The 19062-nt window shown below is 35.2% G+C and overlaps 1 protein-coding gene across 1 annotated transcript in view; it reads left to right on the top strand.

Moving 5' to 3' along the window:
* ABCD3 (ATP binding cassette subfamily D member 3) overlaps nucleotides 1-18845 on the top strand; it is a 28223-nt gene extending 9378 nt beyond the window's left edge. Inside the window, exons 2-23 of the mRNA XM_021405563.1 lie at nucleotides 2360-2396; nucleotides 3149-3247; nucleotides 3468-3556; nucleotides 4416-4485; nucleotides 5347-5444; nucleotides 6093-6216; nucleotides 6622-6678; nucleotides 7687-7829; nucleotides 8144-8213; nucleotides 9581-9650; nucleotides 9761-9858; nucleotides 9937-10028; nucleotides 10526-10614; nucleotides 10697-10769; nucleotides 11673-11736; nucleotides 12151-12228; nucleotides 12327-12392; nucleotides 12489-12578; nucleotides 12801-12920; nucleotides 13326-13430; nucleotides 15094-15150; nucleotides 15879-18845. Of these exons, the coding sequence (XP_021261238.1) occupies nucleotides 2360-2396; nucleotides 3149-3247; nucleotides 3468-3556; nucleotides 4416-4485; nucleotides 5347-5444; nucleotides 6093-6216; nucleotides 6622-6678; nucleotides 7687-7829; nucleotides 8144-8213; nucleotides 9581-9650; nucleotides 9761-9858; nucleotides 9937-10028; nucleotides 10526-10614; nucleotides 10697-10769; nucleotides 11673-11736; nucleotides 12151-12228; nucleotides 12327-12392; nucleotides 12489-12578; nucleotides 12801-12920; nucleotides 13326-13430; nucleotides 15094-15150; nucleotides 15879-15956 (1867 nt within the window). The 3' untranslated portion in view covers nucleotides 15957-18845. The remainder of the gene's footprint in view (nucleotides 1-2359; nucleotides 2397-3148; nucleotides 3248-3467; nucleotides 3557-4415; nucleotides 4486-5346; nucleotides 5445-6092; nucleotides 6217-6621; nucleotides 6679-7686; nucleotides 7830-8143; nucleotides 8214-9580; nucleotides 9651-9760; nucleotides 9859-9936; nucleotides 10029-10525; nucleotides 10615-10696; nucleotides 10770-11672; nucleotides 11737-12150; nucleotides 12229-12326; nucleotides 12393-12488; nucleotides 12579-12800; nucleotides 12921-13325; nucleotides 13431-15093; nucleotides 15151-15878) is intronic.

Genomic DNA, 19062 nt, shown 5'->3' with positions numbered 1-19062 from the left:
AATGCAACCACAATTCTCACACAAACCTCTACAACAGTATAATGGAGTTTGGAGTAGTGCCAGCAGGCATCAGCCTGAAAAAGTGGGACTTCTGAGAAGGAAAGTTCTGCAGTCTGTACCAGGCAGAGCTATGGCAGTCTTTTGTTGCAAGCAAAACAGTTTTACTTCTTAAAATAACACTGGACTAATTTTGTTAATATTGAGAGCAACTTCTGGACTTCTGTAGCCATAGCTGTTCTTCTGCATCGCAGTAATCTATAGTTCGTCTGCAATTGCTTCATTTCTTGTTGAGGTGTTGGTCTTGTTGGAGCTTGCATGATTTCTTTTCTAGGAAGAAAAACACTGTTACAGTTCCATTTTCATTAGTCATTATTTACAAATACGTAATTTTTATCTTAAACTTTGTGAACACAAATACTAATTAAATGCAAGTTCACAAAAATGGCTGTTTCTGAACAGTTGTTTTTCTTTAGTGGATAATCAGATTCATGTGAATTCTGTTACTTCATCTGCTGAATTCCTACAGTTACTTTGGGAGAAATGTATTAATAAATACTTCAGGTATTCAGCTGGACTTCTATTCTTAATATAATACTATTTTGATATATTGATGTCTTATCGTTTTAAAGCAGCAGGAGCTGTACATTGAGTGCTATGAGTTCAGACTTTGTCAGACCTTGAAGTTACAAAGGTAGGAATTATTATAGGATATCTGGAAGAGCAGCATGCTTTTATTTTGCATTTCTGCAACTCATGAATCATCCAGGAAGATATCCACTTAGTTTGATCATAGTTATTAAGTCATAAAAGTGATGCTTTTCTCTTTCTCCCAAATCAAATGTGATCGGGCTCCTAAACTGATCCTTACTTTAGGACTTTTTTGTCTTAATAGGCTTTTTGTACTTTGAAAAATTGAGGTATCAAGAAGGAAAGAAATTTCTTGTAGCAGCAGTATGTCGTTCCTGCATCACCAGGATGTAGTCTCTAACTAAATCATTTCTTAGACTCTGCATGCTGTTACCATTTCCAGATGTTTCCTTTGTGTTACATCTCTTCTGAACTTTTATTTCTCACTGGTCTGCCCTCTGCTGTCTATCATGTTCTTTGCTCTGTATTTTGCACTAGTAGTCTTAGAAGATTTGTATCTTCTCCTTTCGAGCTTGTGCCTTGCCATTACTTTAATTAAGCTCTTCTTAAGCTGGCATATCTTCCTTCTCTCTTTCTGGTCTCCTTTTCTCATATTCTTCTGCTGCCATGCCTCTTCCTTCTTTGTAATTAAGTCATTTTTCTTCATTGGTCAGTGACATTGAGATCTTACTAATCATCATGAAGTAGATGTAGTTTCATCCTAGGCACCTTCTTTGCAGCACTTTAAAGCACAGGTGTGAGATGATGATGCTGATAAAGTTGTGGGTAAGTGGTTACGGGACAGTCTGCACTGTTTTGGGTGCTGGAGGCAAAAGGAGCAGTGCCTTGCTTGCTTTCTGCTTCCATGGGATTTCCTAGGTGCTAGCTTGAAACTGTTGTTGTAGTCCAGTCTGCTGTAAATATTTTTAGTATGATGTTTGAGAAATAAGTTACAATATAATATGGATAGCTGTCACTTTTAAATCACACAAAAAAAACTCTCCCGCTGTTTTCACGTGCTTATTTGGTGTTCCAAAAGGAAGACAAACTGTAACTGTCATAAATACCAGCTGGCCTTTTTAAAGGGGAAAAGCAATACCTTTGTTTTTTTGCGTGATAGTTTAGATGATAAATGTTTTTCCTCTAACCCGAATGAGGGGAAGAAAAATGGGACAGAATGAAAACCAGCACACACCTTTGCAGAGCCTTGGTTTCACAGGATCTAACTCTTTTTTTTTTTTTTTCCCCTGCAGCACAGGCTAATAAGCAAATAATCTTTATGAATAGCATAATGAGCTGAATTATTTGAAAGCCAAATACCTTGCAAAACAAATCTGTTTGGCTTATGTAGACAGTGTGAAATTGAAGTTGGGTCGCTGAACCTGCATTCATGTCCTTTCCTTTGTGGTCACTGGAACCTTGTAGTCTGACTTACAAAGTATTTTTTTAGAGATGTAGAAACACTGGGAGTTCAAGGTGCAAAACTCAAGAGATAAGAGGGAGACTTAGTCTCCCTACATGAAACCAAATGGTGGAACGGATAACCTTTCGTGTAACAGTGTAAAATTAGCAAGTAAGTTTGACATAAAAGGTATTCCTGCTGTGAGGACAATGCACTGCTTTGAAATAGGTAGGGATGTAATCTACAGGTTTTCTGTTTGTCTCCTGTGTGTAGAAATCAAGACAAATGCGTGTTAATAAAAAGTGAAATACTTTATTTTTTCTTCTACAGTAAAAGAAGTGGAAAACAAGCCTTGCAGAACAATGAGGTAATTATTTCTTCATGTTATGTATATTTAATAATTGTAAGTGCTATTGATCCTTTTTTTTTTTTTTACTTTCTGTCCCATAATTGCAGTTTTGTTTTGGACAGAATGATGGGTATGATGCAAATGTAGTTTGAATGACACCTTTAGACTTGTAATGGTGAAACAAATGGAAGAATCAGAGTAATCACATATAACTGAAGTTTTCATTAGTGCTTGATGTGTATCTCATACTTTTTCATCTCTTTGTGCATTATGAGCATTTAAGGACTAGTTCTGTAAGTTTGACCATACACTTAGCTGCAAAGAGCTGCCTGTAGAGTTCAAGCCATCGATGGTCTAGAGAAACAGTGGAATGCATCCTTAGAAATACCAACAAATGATGTCTTCCTGAGACAAGCAAGTTTGAGATGGCAAAATGCTTTATGACTTGTACAGTGATGTTCTAATGCTGTCATCTGCATTGTTTGTGTATTGTTTCTAGCATAAATTTGAACTAACCATCATCTTGTATCGTGACAGCTATTGATAGCTTAGTTCTTACTTAAGATTTCTGTTAGCTGTTAATGCGTGCAATCCCGATTCTTGCATTTCTTTTAACTTGTGTGCACAAGTCTTAAATTGACAGGAAAAATTGCAAAAGCTGCAGAAGCAAGGTAGCTGTAAGTAACGCAGCTAGGGAAAATATCACACCATCGAAACATGCTTTACAGAAAATCTCACTTTTCTTGTTCTGCTTGTTCTATGCGGAGCAGAAAGAGGGAAAGAAGGAGCGAGCGATGGTGGACAGGTTGTTCATTGCAAGGATATGTCGAATCCTGAAAGTAATGGTCCCTAGAGCGCTTTGTAAGGAGGTAAGCATTGCCTGCAGTAACAAAGAAAAATGAGTGTTTTTAGAGTTGTGTTTTCTCTTGCAATATACCTTGATAGAGTAGGGCCAAATTGTAGTGCGTACTTAAAAATAGCGGCAAACACATAAGTATAAAAATCTGCATTCACTTTCAGTTATTAGAGCACTAAAATGTGATTACTTTTATCCATTGTTTAACTATTATATATCTATTTCTGTACTAGACAGGTTATTTGCTGCTTATTGCTGTAATGCTAGTACTCCGCACATATTGTGACATTTGGATGATTCAAAATGGAACAGTCATTGAAAGGTATCTATTAACTTCTTATTTTAAGATGGTTTTTTCTTATGTTTAGCAGGGGAGGGTGGTCTAATTCAGACACTTTATTGCGTGTTGATGCGCCTGGATAACTGGTATAGTCATAATTTTACGGCTCCTGTAATTTTGAAAAGGAGAAAAAAATATTTTACTGTTCTGCTGTTGGGCACTATTTATTTAATTTTAAACCAAATTTACCTCTTGGTAAATTATTTCTCAGTCTTAGTCACGCTGTGTACACTGGCGACTCTAAGTCTTATGTTGATCTGAACATCCAAGGGGGTGCTTCAGAATGGTGATGTAGTGGTCCTGCAATGAATGAAGTCAAAGAGTAGGTAGTTATTGATGCATAACAGAATTTAGGGGCATTAGAACTACAGAGGTGTAAAGTAATTTGAGTAGAATCAGAAATATGTAGTTCTGTTAAATTACAGATATTTTGTTCCCATAATACAATTGTAAAGGAAGATAATAAAGGGCTATTCAGGATGGTCCTTTAAAATTTATTGCTGCTGCTCCAGTGATTAAAACTGTTGAACTTGGTAACGTAGGCAGTCACGTACTCTGCTAATTTTCCATAGCTGCTGCAGCACTGAAGCGACTGTGCTACGCTGTTGCTGTTTTTCCTGTTCACTTCAGAACCTGTGAACTGTTAGTCTCTCATCTGCAGTATTGCCAAATAAATGTAGCTTTTCATCGGCAATGATTTTTTAATTGGTTATAAGTCAAATTGATTCCCATTTTTAAGATATAATAAAATTCTAAGAGAAATTCTGAGAATTTGTCCACTTGAGTACTACTAGTTTATAGTTTCTCTTGTAAATAACTCTTAGCTTATGATTGTTTGCAGTGCTATCATTGGTCGCAGCAGAAAGGATTTCAAGAAGTACTTGCTCAACTTCATTGCTGCAATGCCTGCTGTAAGTGCTTTTCTTGGATTTAAAATATTTTCTGCTGTAAGAATGGCGTAAGTTAAGAATTTGAGGAAAAGATTTCAAATGGGTATTTCAGAGTCTGTGGGAAGTAGTTGTTTTATGTGAAAGCCTGTATGAAACAGGTTTAATTTTCTGGCTTCAGTGTGTGGGAGAGTGTTGGCACATTTCTGTATTGCTTGCTGATTTTGCTGATTTATGTTTAGTTTTTCAGGTTGGTTTTGTTGATGGCAAGTTTGGCTAACTGCGTAATATGACACCTGTAGTGCTGTATAGTAACATTCAGTGAACTGGGTGATGTTTCAGCAATGCGGTTTTGGAATTTTTTGACGCAATTGAAGAACTCTTTAGAATTTTCTAGTTTTAAATTTCTTACGACTTCTTTTCTAAGATTTGGGTTTTTTCCCATTGACTCTTCCTTCAACTTGTCAACATCTGACCCCCACTAGATTAAAAAAAAAAAAAAAAATTGACTCTACCTAATAAATAATCTACCTGGTATATGATATACTTAATAATGAATCAGTCATTTTAAGGCATTGACTATTAAATGGTGGCTCTCTTTTAGTTTAGCAAAAGAGCTAAAGGTACGTTACTTGAATGTTGGTTTATATTAGATCTTCTGATGTGATGAATACCACAGAGAACTGAAGCTGTCAAAAAATGTAGATGAAAACTTAATGAGTGGTTGTGCAGACACTAAATATTTGATTTTAGTAAGTTAAAGAGTATTATTGTCTTCAAGGGGACAACTCACCTGCTTTAAATTGTTTGCACAATCTGTGCTGCAAACTGATCTAGATACATTAAATCTTGTTGGCTAAATATTCAAATACTGTCTCTTTCTAGATCTCTTTAGTAAATAACTTCTTGAAATATGGTCTAAATGAATTGAAACTCTGCTTCCGAGTAAGACTCACCAAATACCTCTATGAGGAGTATCTTAAGTAAGTAACACCCTGTTAATGCCTAGTGATTTTAAAAACTGAATTGATCCAAATCAAAACAAATCATTTTAAGACCATAGTAAGAAATGAGCAAGGTGCTTAGTAGCTATATTGTTAGAAAAGACTTCTGATTGCATTTAGCTTCAAATGAAGGAAGAGTGGTTCATCCAGGTTGTATATGGCAACAGGTGCAAAGACAGCAGAGTTGGCTGAAATGGACAGAAAAAAATAGGCACCAAACTGCTTCCATTAATAGGTGAGCTTTCAAAGTTGCTCTCATTTAGTGCTACTGACTGGATTGGATACATGAATTTGAGTAACTTCTTATGTTCCACTGCACTAAAGTTAGGTTGTCAGGTGTGCTGTTATGGTGATCATGAGGATCTTCTAACTTGAAATGCAGCTCCAGAGCATAGAGCAGTCTGTCTGGGGCTGAGCTTCAGCTAGGGTGATGTCCTGGAGCCTAAACATTTCTGCAAGATTTAATGTGGATCTCTTCTTGCAGAAGCATAAGCAGTGTTGACTCCATACAGTCATTTAATGTCTGTATTGCTTTCCTCCTTATTGTATGATTTAAGGGGTTTACAATTATTTGAGATCACAAGGTAATGATTTTTTTTCTGCCTCTTAACCACTGTTTTGTTTCAGAGCTTATACATACTACAAAATGGGAAATCTGGACAACAGAATAGCTAACCCAGATCAACTCCTTACACAGGATGTGGAAAAATTCTGTAACAGTGTAGTGGACCTGTACTCAAACCTTAGCAAGGTAAGCATTTTTATAGAGGAATAGCTGTGGTTAAAAGTTTCTTTAAGCTATTATGCTAATATCTTCTTTCTCTGCAGTTTCCACAGCTTCTGCTAAAACACGGTTGTAAATTGTAATATTTTTCCTTAAATTTTGTTTTAAAGATCATAATGCTTTTTTTAACAGTTAAACAGGGATGTGTGTATACTTTCTCAGCTAGTTAGATTTCAGAAGAAAAATAATTGCTAATTCATAGTTAAATACAAATACCTATTCTAGTTAGGGAGATGTGGCTGAGTAAGCATTTTTCTCTGTTTCGTGTGTAAAACTTTTTTTTTTATGTAATGAATTAAAATCACCATTTTATACTCATATTATGTTGGTGTTCTGACGTTTGTTTTTTTTTCCTCTATGCTTCTGTTACAGCCCTTCTTGGATATAGTGTTGTATATCTTCAAGCTAACAAGTGCAATAGGAGCTCAGGTAACTTGAGTGTTTTCTGCATAAGTAAATTTTTTCCCTTCTTTGGTTATAGCATTGTATCTGTTTGGAGTCTGAAGAGAACATTAGATGTTAATCATAGTTTCATCCATTATTTCAAAGGATATACTAAAATATGCTTTTACGCTTAGTGTTTTATAAACTTCAGTCCTTTTTGTCTTGAGGCAAGCAAGATAAAAGCTTTTAAGCTAAAGAGGATAGTTTTAGGTTGGACATAAAGAAAAAGTCTTTTACAGTGTGGGTGGTGAGGCACTGGAACAGGTTGCCTGGAGATGTGGTTGATGCCTCATCCCTGGAGACTTTCAAGGTGAGGCTGGATGGAGCCTTGAGCAACCTGATTTAGCTGTGCATGTCCCTGTTTGTTGCAGGGGAGTTGGACTAGATGGCCTTTAAAGGTCCCTTCCAACTCTAAGGATTCTATGATTCTGTGATCTGTGATAAAATCAGGATTTGCAGGCACTCAGCTATCATAAAACATAAGTTCTTTATTTTCTTTTAGCTGTTGCATGGGAATTTCCTTTGGAACAGTGCCATTTCTTGTTGCTCATATCTTGCGTGACTTTCATTTAAGGGAGAAATTAGTTTTCCTGTTTCTTTGTAACCTGTATATAGGGGAGCCATTCCTTGGGTAGAAATGAAGGAGAGGAAATGGGAAAGATTCAGGAAACTCAGTGAAACAAGTAAGCAAAACAAGAGATGGAGATGTTCTCTGGATGATGATAAAAATTTGAGTAGAGAGCTGGGAGTGAGAATTACACCTGGAAACAGGGAATTAGGAGGAAGAAAACCACACTGGCTGCACAAAAGAGGAGCAGCATGACAAGAATTGTAAGGGGTTGGTAATACAGACACATAGAAAGAGAATCAGGATGTCAAGGATTTAATGCCTTCTGTGCATTTTGGATACAGATGTTGCAGTTTCCACTGAGTTGTAAATTTTGGTTGCAAACCATTGGATTGTAGATTTTTATTCTCTTTTGATATTTACAGGGTCCAGCTACCATGATGGCATACTTGATTGTGTCAGGGTTTTTCCTTACACGTTTAAGGAGACCAATTGGCAAGATGACTATCATAGAACAAAAATATGAAGGGGAGTACAGATATGTCAACTCACGGCTTATTACAAACAGGTATAGATTTACTTGGTTTTCAAGATATAAGTGACAAAATAATTCTGTGGCATAAATAGAGGCTGGATGTTAAAATATATTCTGAAAGTCTTAAACTATCAGTTCTGAGCGAAGTGTTCACATCTTTATGCAGTTTATTATTTAATCATTTCTATTTGCATTGCATTCCTAATTTCAAAGAAAAGCTGTATATGTGGTAGATGTTAGAGTGCACAAACTCCTATTTTACACAAAAAGAACAGTCTGCGTTTTATAGTTGACTCTTTCAGGCCATCATTAAAAAATGGAGTTTCATTCTTTGTCTTTTTTCAAAGTGAAGAAATTGCTTTCTATAATGGAAATTTGAGAGAAAAACAGACTATTCACAGAACCTTCCGTAAACTGGTAAGACTTTTAAAACTTTAAGCAAGACTTTGATTAATTTTATCATCATGATTCAGGTTTAATTTCTTTTTTTTCCCTGACTTTCTCTTGATCCTTTCTCCAGTTTTATATTGTCAGAATTTTGAAAGGGAAAGAATTAGAAAAGGGTTTATCAAACTCTGTCTCAGTTAAGTTTATTTTCTTGAAACAGCTGATTTTCTACTAGCAGTTTTAAAATCAGTTCAATTGCCAGCTTTGTGTCAAAGAATTTTTGCATCGTAGTTGGTAGAATGATTTCAACTAAAATGATTTTTCTGATATAAATGTATTGCATAAACTGACTCTAAAATTCTGGTCAGAAGAAAGATGTTGTATACTACAGAAATAGATAATATCTTGGAATTCTGCAGTATGTGATCTCTTGAGAAGTTGTCATATGCTGATTTCTCTAAGAGCATGTTGAATAATTAATAAATAAACTATATTGAAAGACTTCTATTTCTTACTCAATTCAGAGTAACTGTATACAGTTGTATAGACAAAAATAGAGTGGAATGAAAGTGGAGAATATAAAGGAAAAGTTGAGAAGTGGAAATGTCCAAAGTGTGTGTGTCTGCATATAAACATTCATTTAAAACTACTCATAAATCGCCTGATTAAGTCTTATTTTGCAATTCAAATGTGGTTTAATTCTTTGACACTGATTTTTGTCTGTTCAGCTCGTTACAAATGAAACACTTCTCAGTCTCATCTTCCTTTCTACTTGTGTATGTCTCTTAGCCTTTGACTCCTCATGCTTTGTTCAGAAACTAAGGGCCCTTTAGTTTATTTGTTCTTCTGTCTACCGTCTTTTCCCTTAATTGTTTCTGTTCTTTGCTTTGCCAGCTTTCAGTACTTCTGTCTACTTCTCCTCCTCTTTTTCTTCTTGCTGCAGAGTTTCATTTCCTTGCTCATTGTGTTTTGTGATCTTTAATTAAGAACTCTCTTTTAAGCCTTTCTCTTGGTGTTGGTGTGTATATTTGTATAAATTAAACTAAGTTGAGTTGGTGTTTATGCTGTTACTATCATCAGATTATAGATATATTTGTAGAATAAAATCAAGATGTAATTTTCTGACAGAATGGTCTTTCTCTTGCTGCTCAACTCCTTTTTACCCACCACAGTTACTGTCCTCTCACTGCTTAATTTCAGGTGTAGGTTTTCGTGATCTAGTATGCAGATGTTTGCCAGCAGGACGTCCGTAGTACTTAACACAGTTAGGCTGTAGGCATTGTTAGGGGTATTTGTGACTTACTGAAAAACAACTATACTTGGATATTATAAAATAATAAAATATAGTAAAGCAAGTACTGATAAAGTTTGACTCTTTTATTTCTGTAACTTGCCAGGTGGAACACTTACATAATTTCATCCTGTTCCGGTTCTCTATGGGTTTCATTGATACTATCATTGCCAAATGTAAGTGTTCACTGCTAACAGGCTGTAAAAAAAAAAAAAAAAAAGCACTAAACTGTTTTTTTATTGCTTCAATTAATATGTGGTTTAATATTTACCCTTAAAAACTGCAGATCTTGCCACTGTGGTTGGTTACCTGGTTGTAAGTCGTCCATTTTTGAACCTGGCTGATCCTCGTCATCAGAATAGTACCCACGCAGAACTTCTGGAGGTAAACAGGACAGAAATAAAACAATATCTTGAATGTATGTTTTGTTAGTTCAAATAAAGAAACCTTATTCTACTCTAGGATTACTACCAAAGTGGAAGAATGTTACTGAGAATGTCTCAAGCTTTGGGTAGAATAGTCCTAGCAGGTCGTGAGATGACGAGATTGGCTGGGTAAGTGTAACAGTACTTGCTTAAGATAATCTTTCTTAAAGTTGTGTTTTTGCTCTTTCTCATCTCATTTTAAGAAACATAACTGTAGAATTAAAATGAGATATGTGCTTTGTTCAGAACAGTGTATTCAAAAATTAAAAACATTTTATACTGAAAACACTGTATTTGAAGACATATTTATCTCCTCTAAAAAGTAGCAGGATACAGTTTGAATGGTTAGTTGAAAAGACATTGGCAGGTACTCGTGAATCAATTATGTGTTATTTTACAAAAATGTTTGGGGTTTTTTAGTTCACTTATGAAAAGTCCTTTGCTAAAATATTGAATATTTGACTATAGTAGGAGAAGATTCTTGCAACCTTAGTGCAGTTCTAAACTCTTCACTTCCTGTGCTGTGTTGAAGAATGTTTTCATTTTGTTTTCGTAGTGGAATACTTGCTGCTGCTTGCATAGATTTCTGAAACTTCTAAAGATTATTTATAGGTTGTTTTCTTTAGTTTCACAGCTCGAATTACAGAATTAATGCAGGTTCTGAAGGACTTGAATAGTGGCAAATATCAGCGTACTATGGTATCGCAAGAAAAAGGTAAATGGGATGTATGCTGTGCAATACTTGGCATCTCTTCTTAATGCTTCAGTTTTTAATATGTTTTTTTCTTTAAATTAAGATGCAGATATAAAACAAGCTTTGCCTTTGATACCTGGATCTGGAGAAATTATCAACACTGATAACCTTATCAAGTATGTGTATCAAGTTCCTACAATTTCAGTATTTTTAACATAGTCTGGCTTTTTAGTCTTTTCTTCTACCACTGTTAATAGACCTCTTAATACACTTAATTACAGTAAGCAATTCCTGCTGTACTGCAGATCGCTAACAAACAATTCCCTCTCACTCCCACTTAACACTTTTGTTCTGTAAGTCAGCCTTTGTCTTTGGATATTAGCAGAAAACATAATACCTGATGTATTCACTTAGCCTTTTTGGTAACATTTCCTGCTGCCCAGACCTTTTTTTTTTTTTTGAATGTTCCATCAGTCCATTAGAAAAGATTTTGAGAGCATGTTTTGTTCTTTGATATAGTTTAGCTGCAAAAATCAGGAGCAAGTCTGTATTCCTTTTCAAAACATTTATATTTTGTATGCTTTGACTGGTCATTGATGTACATAAGTAGTAATTTTTTTGTGGCCTGAAGAACACAGTGTTGATGTAGTAGTACTACTAAAACAAGACATGAAGTAAGGCAAGTTAAGACGTTAAATAGCCTCAGTCTAGTTAGTGTGGAAGCCAGGTGTGCGAGTAGAGGGAGGACAGGAGAAGGAAGTTAATGACAGAGCTATTTTAAGAAAGCAAACTAAATATAGGTTTATATCCATAGGATGTTTTGGAGACTAAAGATTTAGAAATATCCAGAAAACACATACATGAAGAAAAAACTTTCAAGATGTTCAGTAAACACCCTTGAAACAAAAGCAATGTCTTAATTTTCTTAGCTGCTGATAGTTGGAAACTGAGACAATGCGCTGAATGAAATACTGCTGAAGACTTCTCTTGTCCTGAAATCTTTGCATAAGCATGCAGTGCTAGCTGCTTTTAGGCACCCGCTCTCATTTTGATTTGTTTTATTCTTTAAATACAAATAGGTTTGATCATGTTCCGTTGGTGACACCTAATGGAGATGTTTTGATTCAAGACCTGAACTTTGAGGTAAGATTTTAATCATCATCGCAAAACATATTGCACTTCATTTAACACTTTAAAGTGAAAATGGTTAGCGGTCTGAGTTAAAAAAGCAAGCAAAGAAAAATGTAAAGAGAGATGCTTGTATGATACGCATATGCAAGAACAAAATTCATGTTCTTTTTTTAATTTTGAAAAAGAAAGGCAATAAACTGTTGCGACAAACTTTTTTTGCAACAAACATTTGTTTTTTCCAGCCACAATTGATGCCAAACTAGCTGGAGAAAAGAATTCAATGAACTATTTCCAACAATACTTATGTCAAAAACTGCTACTACACAAGCCTGCAAGGACAAGAACTTGTCTTATATTTGTAGCAGCTTTCGGTAGCTTCCAGCAGTACTTTCTCACTATTGTTTAATGTGATGTCCACATTTTTAGGTTCGATCTGGTGCAAATGTTCTGATTTGTGGGCCAAATGGATGTGGAAAGAGCTCACTTTTTCGTGTTCTTGGTGAGGTAAGGAAACTTTTTTCAAACAGAAGGAGAAAAGTCTACAACAGAAGCACTATTGTAGAACTTTTTTTCCTCAAGTTTAAACCTTTTTCTTGTTGTAGTTGTGGCCTTTGTTTGGTGGACGTTTAACAAAACCTATAAGAGGAAAGTTGTTCTATGTTCCCCAGGTGAGACAAAGTACTTCAACTGACAAGTCTTCTCTTTCTTCCTTCAATAACTGTTTATAAATATTTGACATAACTTATTGTCTATAATTCTCTCAGAGACCATATATGACTCTTGGAACACTCAGAGATCAAGTTATATACCCAGATACTTTAGAAGATCAGCGAAAGAAAGGGATTTCTGACCAGGTAATGATAAACGACTCATTTACTCATCTTAAGTGAGACAAATAGTTTTACATTAGCTTTATATTAAAAATACTGATGCGATTAAAAACACTGCATTTAATTTGTTTCCAGTGTTTATCATGGTTGATAATACACCTGCATAGTAACATAACCCTTTATAACTCTTTTAAATCTTTTTTCTTATCAAGTTCACTTAAGCTTTGTCATTACCTTTCAAAAAAGGTGCTGAAGGAGTACTTGGATAACGTGCAGCTGGGTCAAATCTTGGAACGTGAAGGCGGCTGGGACAGTGTTCAGGACTGGATGGATGTACTCAGCGGAGGAGAAAAACAGAGAATGGCTGTATGTCTCAAAAGCATGAATACTTAAAAAATACAGGAAATAAGTTGAAAATGCAATCTGGATTTTAACCAAATTTTGTGTGTTAAATATTGATATTTAACTTCACTTTCTGGGGTTTTCCTTCTTTAAGTAACTGAATACTGCAAAAACAGTTAAAGTAACAATTACTTTTGCTTGAAATGTAATAGGAATATTGAACTTGTACCACTCCTTACACTTTGATTATGTGAACAGATGTTTTTAAAATAATAGTTTTGCAATTAAAAAGAAGTCAGTGGTAATATACAGCTCTCAAAACTCTCTTCCCACAGTAAATTGTTGGATGTTGATTTTAAGTTTACGTTGTCACGTTGCTGTACTGATTGCAGTCCTGTATCCGCATAATTTCTTTGGTTTGCTTTCCAGATGGCAAGATTATTTTATCATAAGCCCCAGTTTGCAATTCTGGATGAATGCACCAGTGCTGTTAGTGTCGATGTAGAAGGCTACATTTACAGTCACTGCCGAAAGGTAAGTCCTTTCCTTCTATTTTTCAATAAATTGTACAAAAAAGCACTGCTGTGTTCTCCCTGCTTTTAGTGAGTTTCTAATTTTGAAAGACTGACATTTGGAGACAAAATTGCTTGTTACAGCAGTTGTGCCAGTCCTTATACAGTGAATACATGATGTTTCATCACTTCCGCTTAATTATTTTTTCCTGCAGTAGTGCCCCCATGTGAATATCTAAAGTAGAAATGGCCCACTGCTATTTTGTATCTTCTCACCTGCACAATTCTGTGATCTACGTAGCAAATAACTTGCTCCTCATCCTAGACATTCTGTGTGCTTCTGTGGTGCCTTGCAGAAAGATAATCTTTTTTTTTGTTATTTGAGGGCCAGGCTGCGTCTTCCAACTGCAGACAAGTATTCTTTACTACTTTAGAAAAAAATTCCAGTAAGTGCCTAGTATTCTTTCAAACCTAGCGTGAGGGATCAGATGTCTATTGCACATTAAAGTATTCAGGGTGCGCATGAAGATGTTTCTGGAGGAGAGTGCTCAAGGCCTTCACAAATTAGTGCTGCAGAAGAACTTTGGCGCTGCCAACCCACTCTTTCTCATTTCTTCCTTCCTTGCATTCCTGAGGTTGTATTACTAAGAAAATCTTTGTTTTTTCCTTATTGTTCATCCATTGTTATTCATCGTGGCTAAGAAAAACGAGAGTTTGCTTAGTTACAAGAGTTACATGAAACATACTCCAGAAAATATGTAATTTTTTTTTCCTCAGAATCTTACATTTCTAGAATTATGTCTGTGGTTAAGAGGAAACTTGAAAATAGTATAAGGGGGGGACTGTACCTTATGCCTAGTATAGAGTTTATTGAAAGGGGGAAAAATAAAAGCTTAGGGCATGCAAGGTCTCTTTATGCGTGCTAGGGTTCAATAAGTATTTTGAAGTCTCATGATAATGTTGGTGTACATGTGGTCTCTCTGTATCAGAATTCATATTAGATGAGGACTGCAGAATAATAGGCATTGTTTCTTGAAGTAATTTTGCCACATAAATATGAATACTGTGAAAATTTTGTAAGAACAGTTTTGCAAGTTTTATTTTAAGACTGGAATGTCCACTTGTTTTTAGAATTACTGCTGCCAGGTGGCTAATGTATATTATTGAAAAACAGAGTTCTTGTCTCATCTGTCCTTGCAGAAACAAAAAAAAAAAAACTACCCTGTTTTATTATTGGAGCCATTTTGTCTTTTATTTGGTACAATTCATAGTTGACTGAGTTGCAAGGAAGCAAAGGAAAATTACCTTTAAGTTGTCATTTACAAAGTTTATAATTAATAATTGCTTTTGTGGCTTGGGCATTTGTGATTTTTTTTTTCCACGTTCAAATAGACTATTTTTAATTATCAGGTATATTTTAGTCACCTACATCTTTATCTTGCTTGCCCTATTAATTCTACCAAACGATCAGGAGCAAGAGAATGGTGAAATCAATTGGAGAAGTTAGCACTCTTTTTTTTTAAATTGTAAAATCTTGTATTAAGGCTACATATTTACACTACTAATAGTAGTCTAGAAGTTTGTGTTTATGAATTTAATTTCATCAGCTATATTAGGCTGAAAAATAAATACTATCTATCCATGAGAAAAATTAAATTAACTGCCTTATTTCCTTATTTGTGTAGGTTGGCATCACTCTCTTCACAGTCTCCCACCGGAAGTCACTCTGGAAACATCATGATGTATGTAATCTGTCCTTTTGCTAAGCGTATCTGTAGTTGGTTGAGGTTTTGTTTGATTTTTCAATTAAATACAAGATTTTCACATTTTATTTCCAAGTAGATGGTGTTCTTTTTTTATTAAAACGTCATTCTTTCATAATTCTGTTGCAGAATTTGAAATATTCTTATACTTCTGATTATGAGAAGTTTTTAGCCTCAGAAAAATGCCCCTGAAAAAATAACCCTAACCCAACAGCAAAGCAATTTTAATGAGAATCCAGTAAAAAGCATAGAGATTTTGCTTTCAGAAGATACCTACGTGCTATACCTATGAATAAGTTTGTCTCTAATACATGGACTTTTTTTTCCAAATTTAATACATTACTATTATTATCACTTCTTACCTGAATTGTGTCTGTGTAGTGGGGAGGCAGGAGGAGGGGCAGATACTGAATTAATATAGAGGGATGAATGTATACTTTCAGTATATTGTCACAATAAACAAGATATTGGCATTACAACCAGTGGACTTATGCTTGATAAGAACAAAACCTGTGTGTATGTGTATGTATATTATACATATGTATATTTTTTTCCCCAGAGGTAATTGAATGTAGTGAAGCATGAGGTGGGAAGCCCTGGCCAGCTAAGATTTTTACATTAAAGCTACTTAAAAATTCTAACTTACTTATGCATTTATAGAGCTGGTAAATTTTAAGGGGTTGATAATGTATGTGTTTTTGTTTCAGTTTTACTTGCACATGGATGGCAGAGGAAATTACGAATTCAAGAAGATAACTGAAGACACAGTTGAATTTGGATCTTAAAAGTCCTTAACTGAACTGCTACAGAGACTGATTACTGGAAATGTGTAGAATGGCAGACATTGTACAGTAAAACTACTCAGCTTGTTTTTAAACAAATTAACTAGGATAACTTAAAACAAGCTGTTAAGCATTTACTATTATGTAGGATATTGCTAATTGTGTATATGTTGGTTTAATTATTAATAAGTACTAAGAATGTCTTTATTCTTGTGGTTTAAAAACCTGCCTAAATTAAATTGGGCTTAAATCAGTGTAACCTGATTCATCCTGGGATGCAAACCATTTGAAATCAGCCGATTTGACTTTTGTAGACCTTCTTTCCCTTCAGTGAAAAGCCCTGTTAAAATTAGGGTTGCTACCTCTCTTGTTCCTGCAAAGAAGTCTTGGATATTTTGCTCTGTTCTATGCATATTTCTGAGTTATCTCACACAATGCAGGACATTATCCCATCTCCAGATCTGTGCTCTGCTTGGTTGATGTAAGAGCCTTTTCCTTCACCAAGCCTTGTGATGTAGCCAATATACCTTTTGCTGATAAAGAATGGATTGAACCTGAAAGATGAAACTTATTCTTTCTGCTAAGAGAGTGAAGCTAGTTCTGTGCTGAGTTTTGGGTTCTCTTTTAATCTTTGTCTGTCCATGCAGTTATCTGCTGCTCACCAGTCTCATTCTCTTTCGATGTAGTAAGACCTCTTCTTTTCCCTAGCCCTAGCTCCACCTTTTCTGTCAGTGAAATCCTATGGTAATGAACAGTTGAGAGGAAATTGAGGGAGGAAAGGATTGACCAATCAGAAAGGGAAAAGTGATGTTCCAGCTATATGAGAAAGCAAATAGTTCCCATGAATTGTGGGAGCAATCATTCATCTCTTGAAATTGGTAGAAGTTAGGACTCAGGTCTTCATTCCTCTGGAAGATTATTTTAACAGACTGTTGTGTGTCCTGTGTGTTCAGTTTTGTAATACAGCAGCTACATTTCCTTTTCTTCCTCTTCCAAAAATCAGATCTCCTTGTGGTTTTGGCTGCTTTACAGATATGAGTTTGAAAGACAGTGATAATGGTACTCCTTGATTGATGGATTTTTCATCTGTGAAGCCTGAAATAACACTTTCATTCTTTGAATTTTTTCTCTAATTTCTGTTGAGAGGTTTCTTGGTTTCTGATTAAAAAAAAAGAAAAAATTACCAGCAGTTCTCAGTGCTGCCTAAGTATGGCTAGTTCCTGCTGGTTTTCTTATTCTGGCTGCCAGATCTCTCGAAGAAATCAAACTCTTAAATAGTTTACTGTAATCATTTTTCCCCCCATACAAATGATGACTCTGGCCATGTGACTTCTACAAACACAAACGCATCAGGGAAGGTATAACTCAAACTGAATCACTGTTTAAGCTTTAAAACAGAAAATTGCAATACCTGTTGTACAGTGAAGGTCTAATAGTTCTTTATTGTTCCACATAAGATAAAATATAGGAATGCATTACATGAAGGCATGCATAAAATATGCAATAAATCTGCTCTCTGTGCATCTTTTATCACAGGTTTACATTTAAAAAATATATCTTTTCATGAAATGGATATGAATTTGGGTGTATTGCTGTATGTTGATCTCCCTAATTTCACCATCTTTCATGTTGTGATTGCTACCTGTTAGTATTTTTCCTTTAAGCATAGTCCCTGCCCTTAACTTTCACTGCTGGTATTCTTTTATAGTATTCAAGCGCAAACAGCTATCCTAGTCTAAGAATCCAGTGATCGCAGTAGATCCGTAATAGGATGCATCAAGGAAAATCAAAGTGTACCATATTCAGGAGCATAAGGTGCCAGAATAAATTTTTGTTTGGTCCACAAATAGAAAACAAATAGACAAACCTTATCATACGAATTTTCTATAGGCTCAGATTTGCATATCAGCCTAATTTGTACTGTAGCAGGTAGCAGCATGCATTGAGGCTGTAATATTTTTTTTAACTGTAACTGTGAAAATATGGATGCCAGATAGCTATTCTTGTGAAAATTGTCAGCACAAATGCAACAGCTTCTCTTGGGGGGGATGTTTTAGTAGCTCCTTTTTGAAACATGAAGCAAAAAAAAAAAAAAAAACCATTAAAATGAGGAAGTTGCTATTATCTTTGTGATTAGGGCAGACTTTGCAGTGGAGTAGTAGACTTGGGATACTTTAATATATTTCTAACACTGACAAGCGAAACCACACACAGCACACTGATATGGAACCCCAGCAACCAGTCCTGTGGTTCTTCACAATTCAGTTGGTTACTAACAGAACTTTGTGTAACCTCAGACTTATTAAATAAACTAGAAAAAAAAAGTCCAATTTTATAACCAAGGAGAAATAATTTGACTTTGTAGATGACATGATATTCATTGACATGGAAGATGCTATTATTTCCTTAGGGTCAGCACTCAGTGTTTCTAAATGTACTGAGAGGGAAGAGAAAATATTCTGTGCTTGATTGCAAAAGAGGCTTGTAAAATAGTACAAGAAACGTTTTAGAATGATATTCTTAAAAGGCCTTATATTGAAGTATTCTGATATGGCTTGATATAATGAATGTTTATAAAACCTAATGAAAGTGATCAAGTCTCAAGTATGTTGCAGAATTGCACTGTGATGCTGTGTTTTAGCTCGTAAGTCTTTTTAATAGCACAAGTTTGAATTTTGTAAATTGGAATTCTGATCTGTCTTGGTAAGGCAGAGTACTGAACTGTTGGTGCTTTGAAGATGGTACCGGTACTAGTCAGGTGGCTGCATTTCAACAGTGGTGGGAAACATTCCTGTATGTAAATACTGTAAAGTGTTTTTGAGGGGAAAATGGCGCTATATAAATGTAAGACATTAAGTGCCTCTGAAATAATAAATCTAAAGACAAAATATATCTAAGCTTTTTATGTTTCTTGATGTGATCATGGTTTTTAAATACAGTGTGTATTCAACAACAAATTACTTAATGAGCGACTTGACTTGTGTTCAGCTTATAAAGGCGGTAGTACTGCCTGAGATTCATCCAGGCATCAGCCAGATGATGCCGTCCAGTTGTAGGCTTAACAAAAACATGAACTCAGTACTCAAAGATATGTACATAAAGCAACTGA

The sequence above is a fragment of the Numida meleagris genome, chromosome 7 (genome assembly GCF_002078875.1).
Source record: "Numida meleagris isolate 19003 breed g44 Domestic line chromosome 7, NumMel1.0, whole genome shotgun sequence".
Taxonomy (NCBI): domain Eukaryota; kingdom Metazoa; phylum Chordata; class Aves; order Galliformes; family Numididae; genus Numida; species Numida meleagris.
This window is presented reverse-complemented; position numbering and strand designations above follow the sequence as displayed.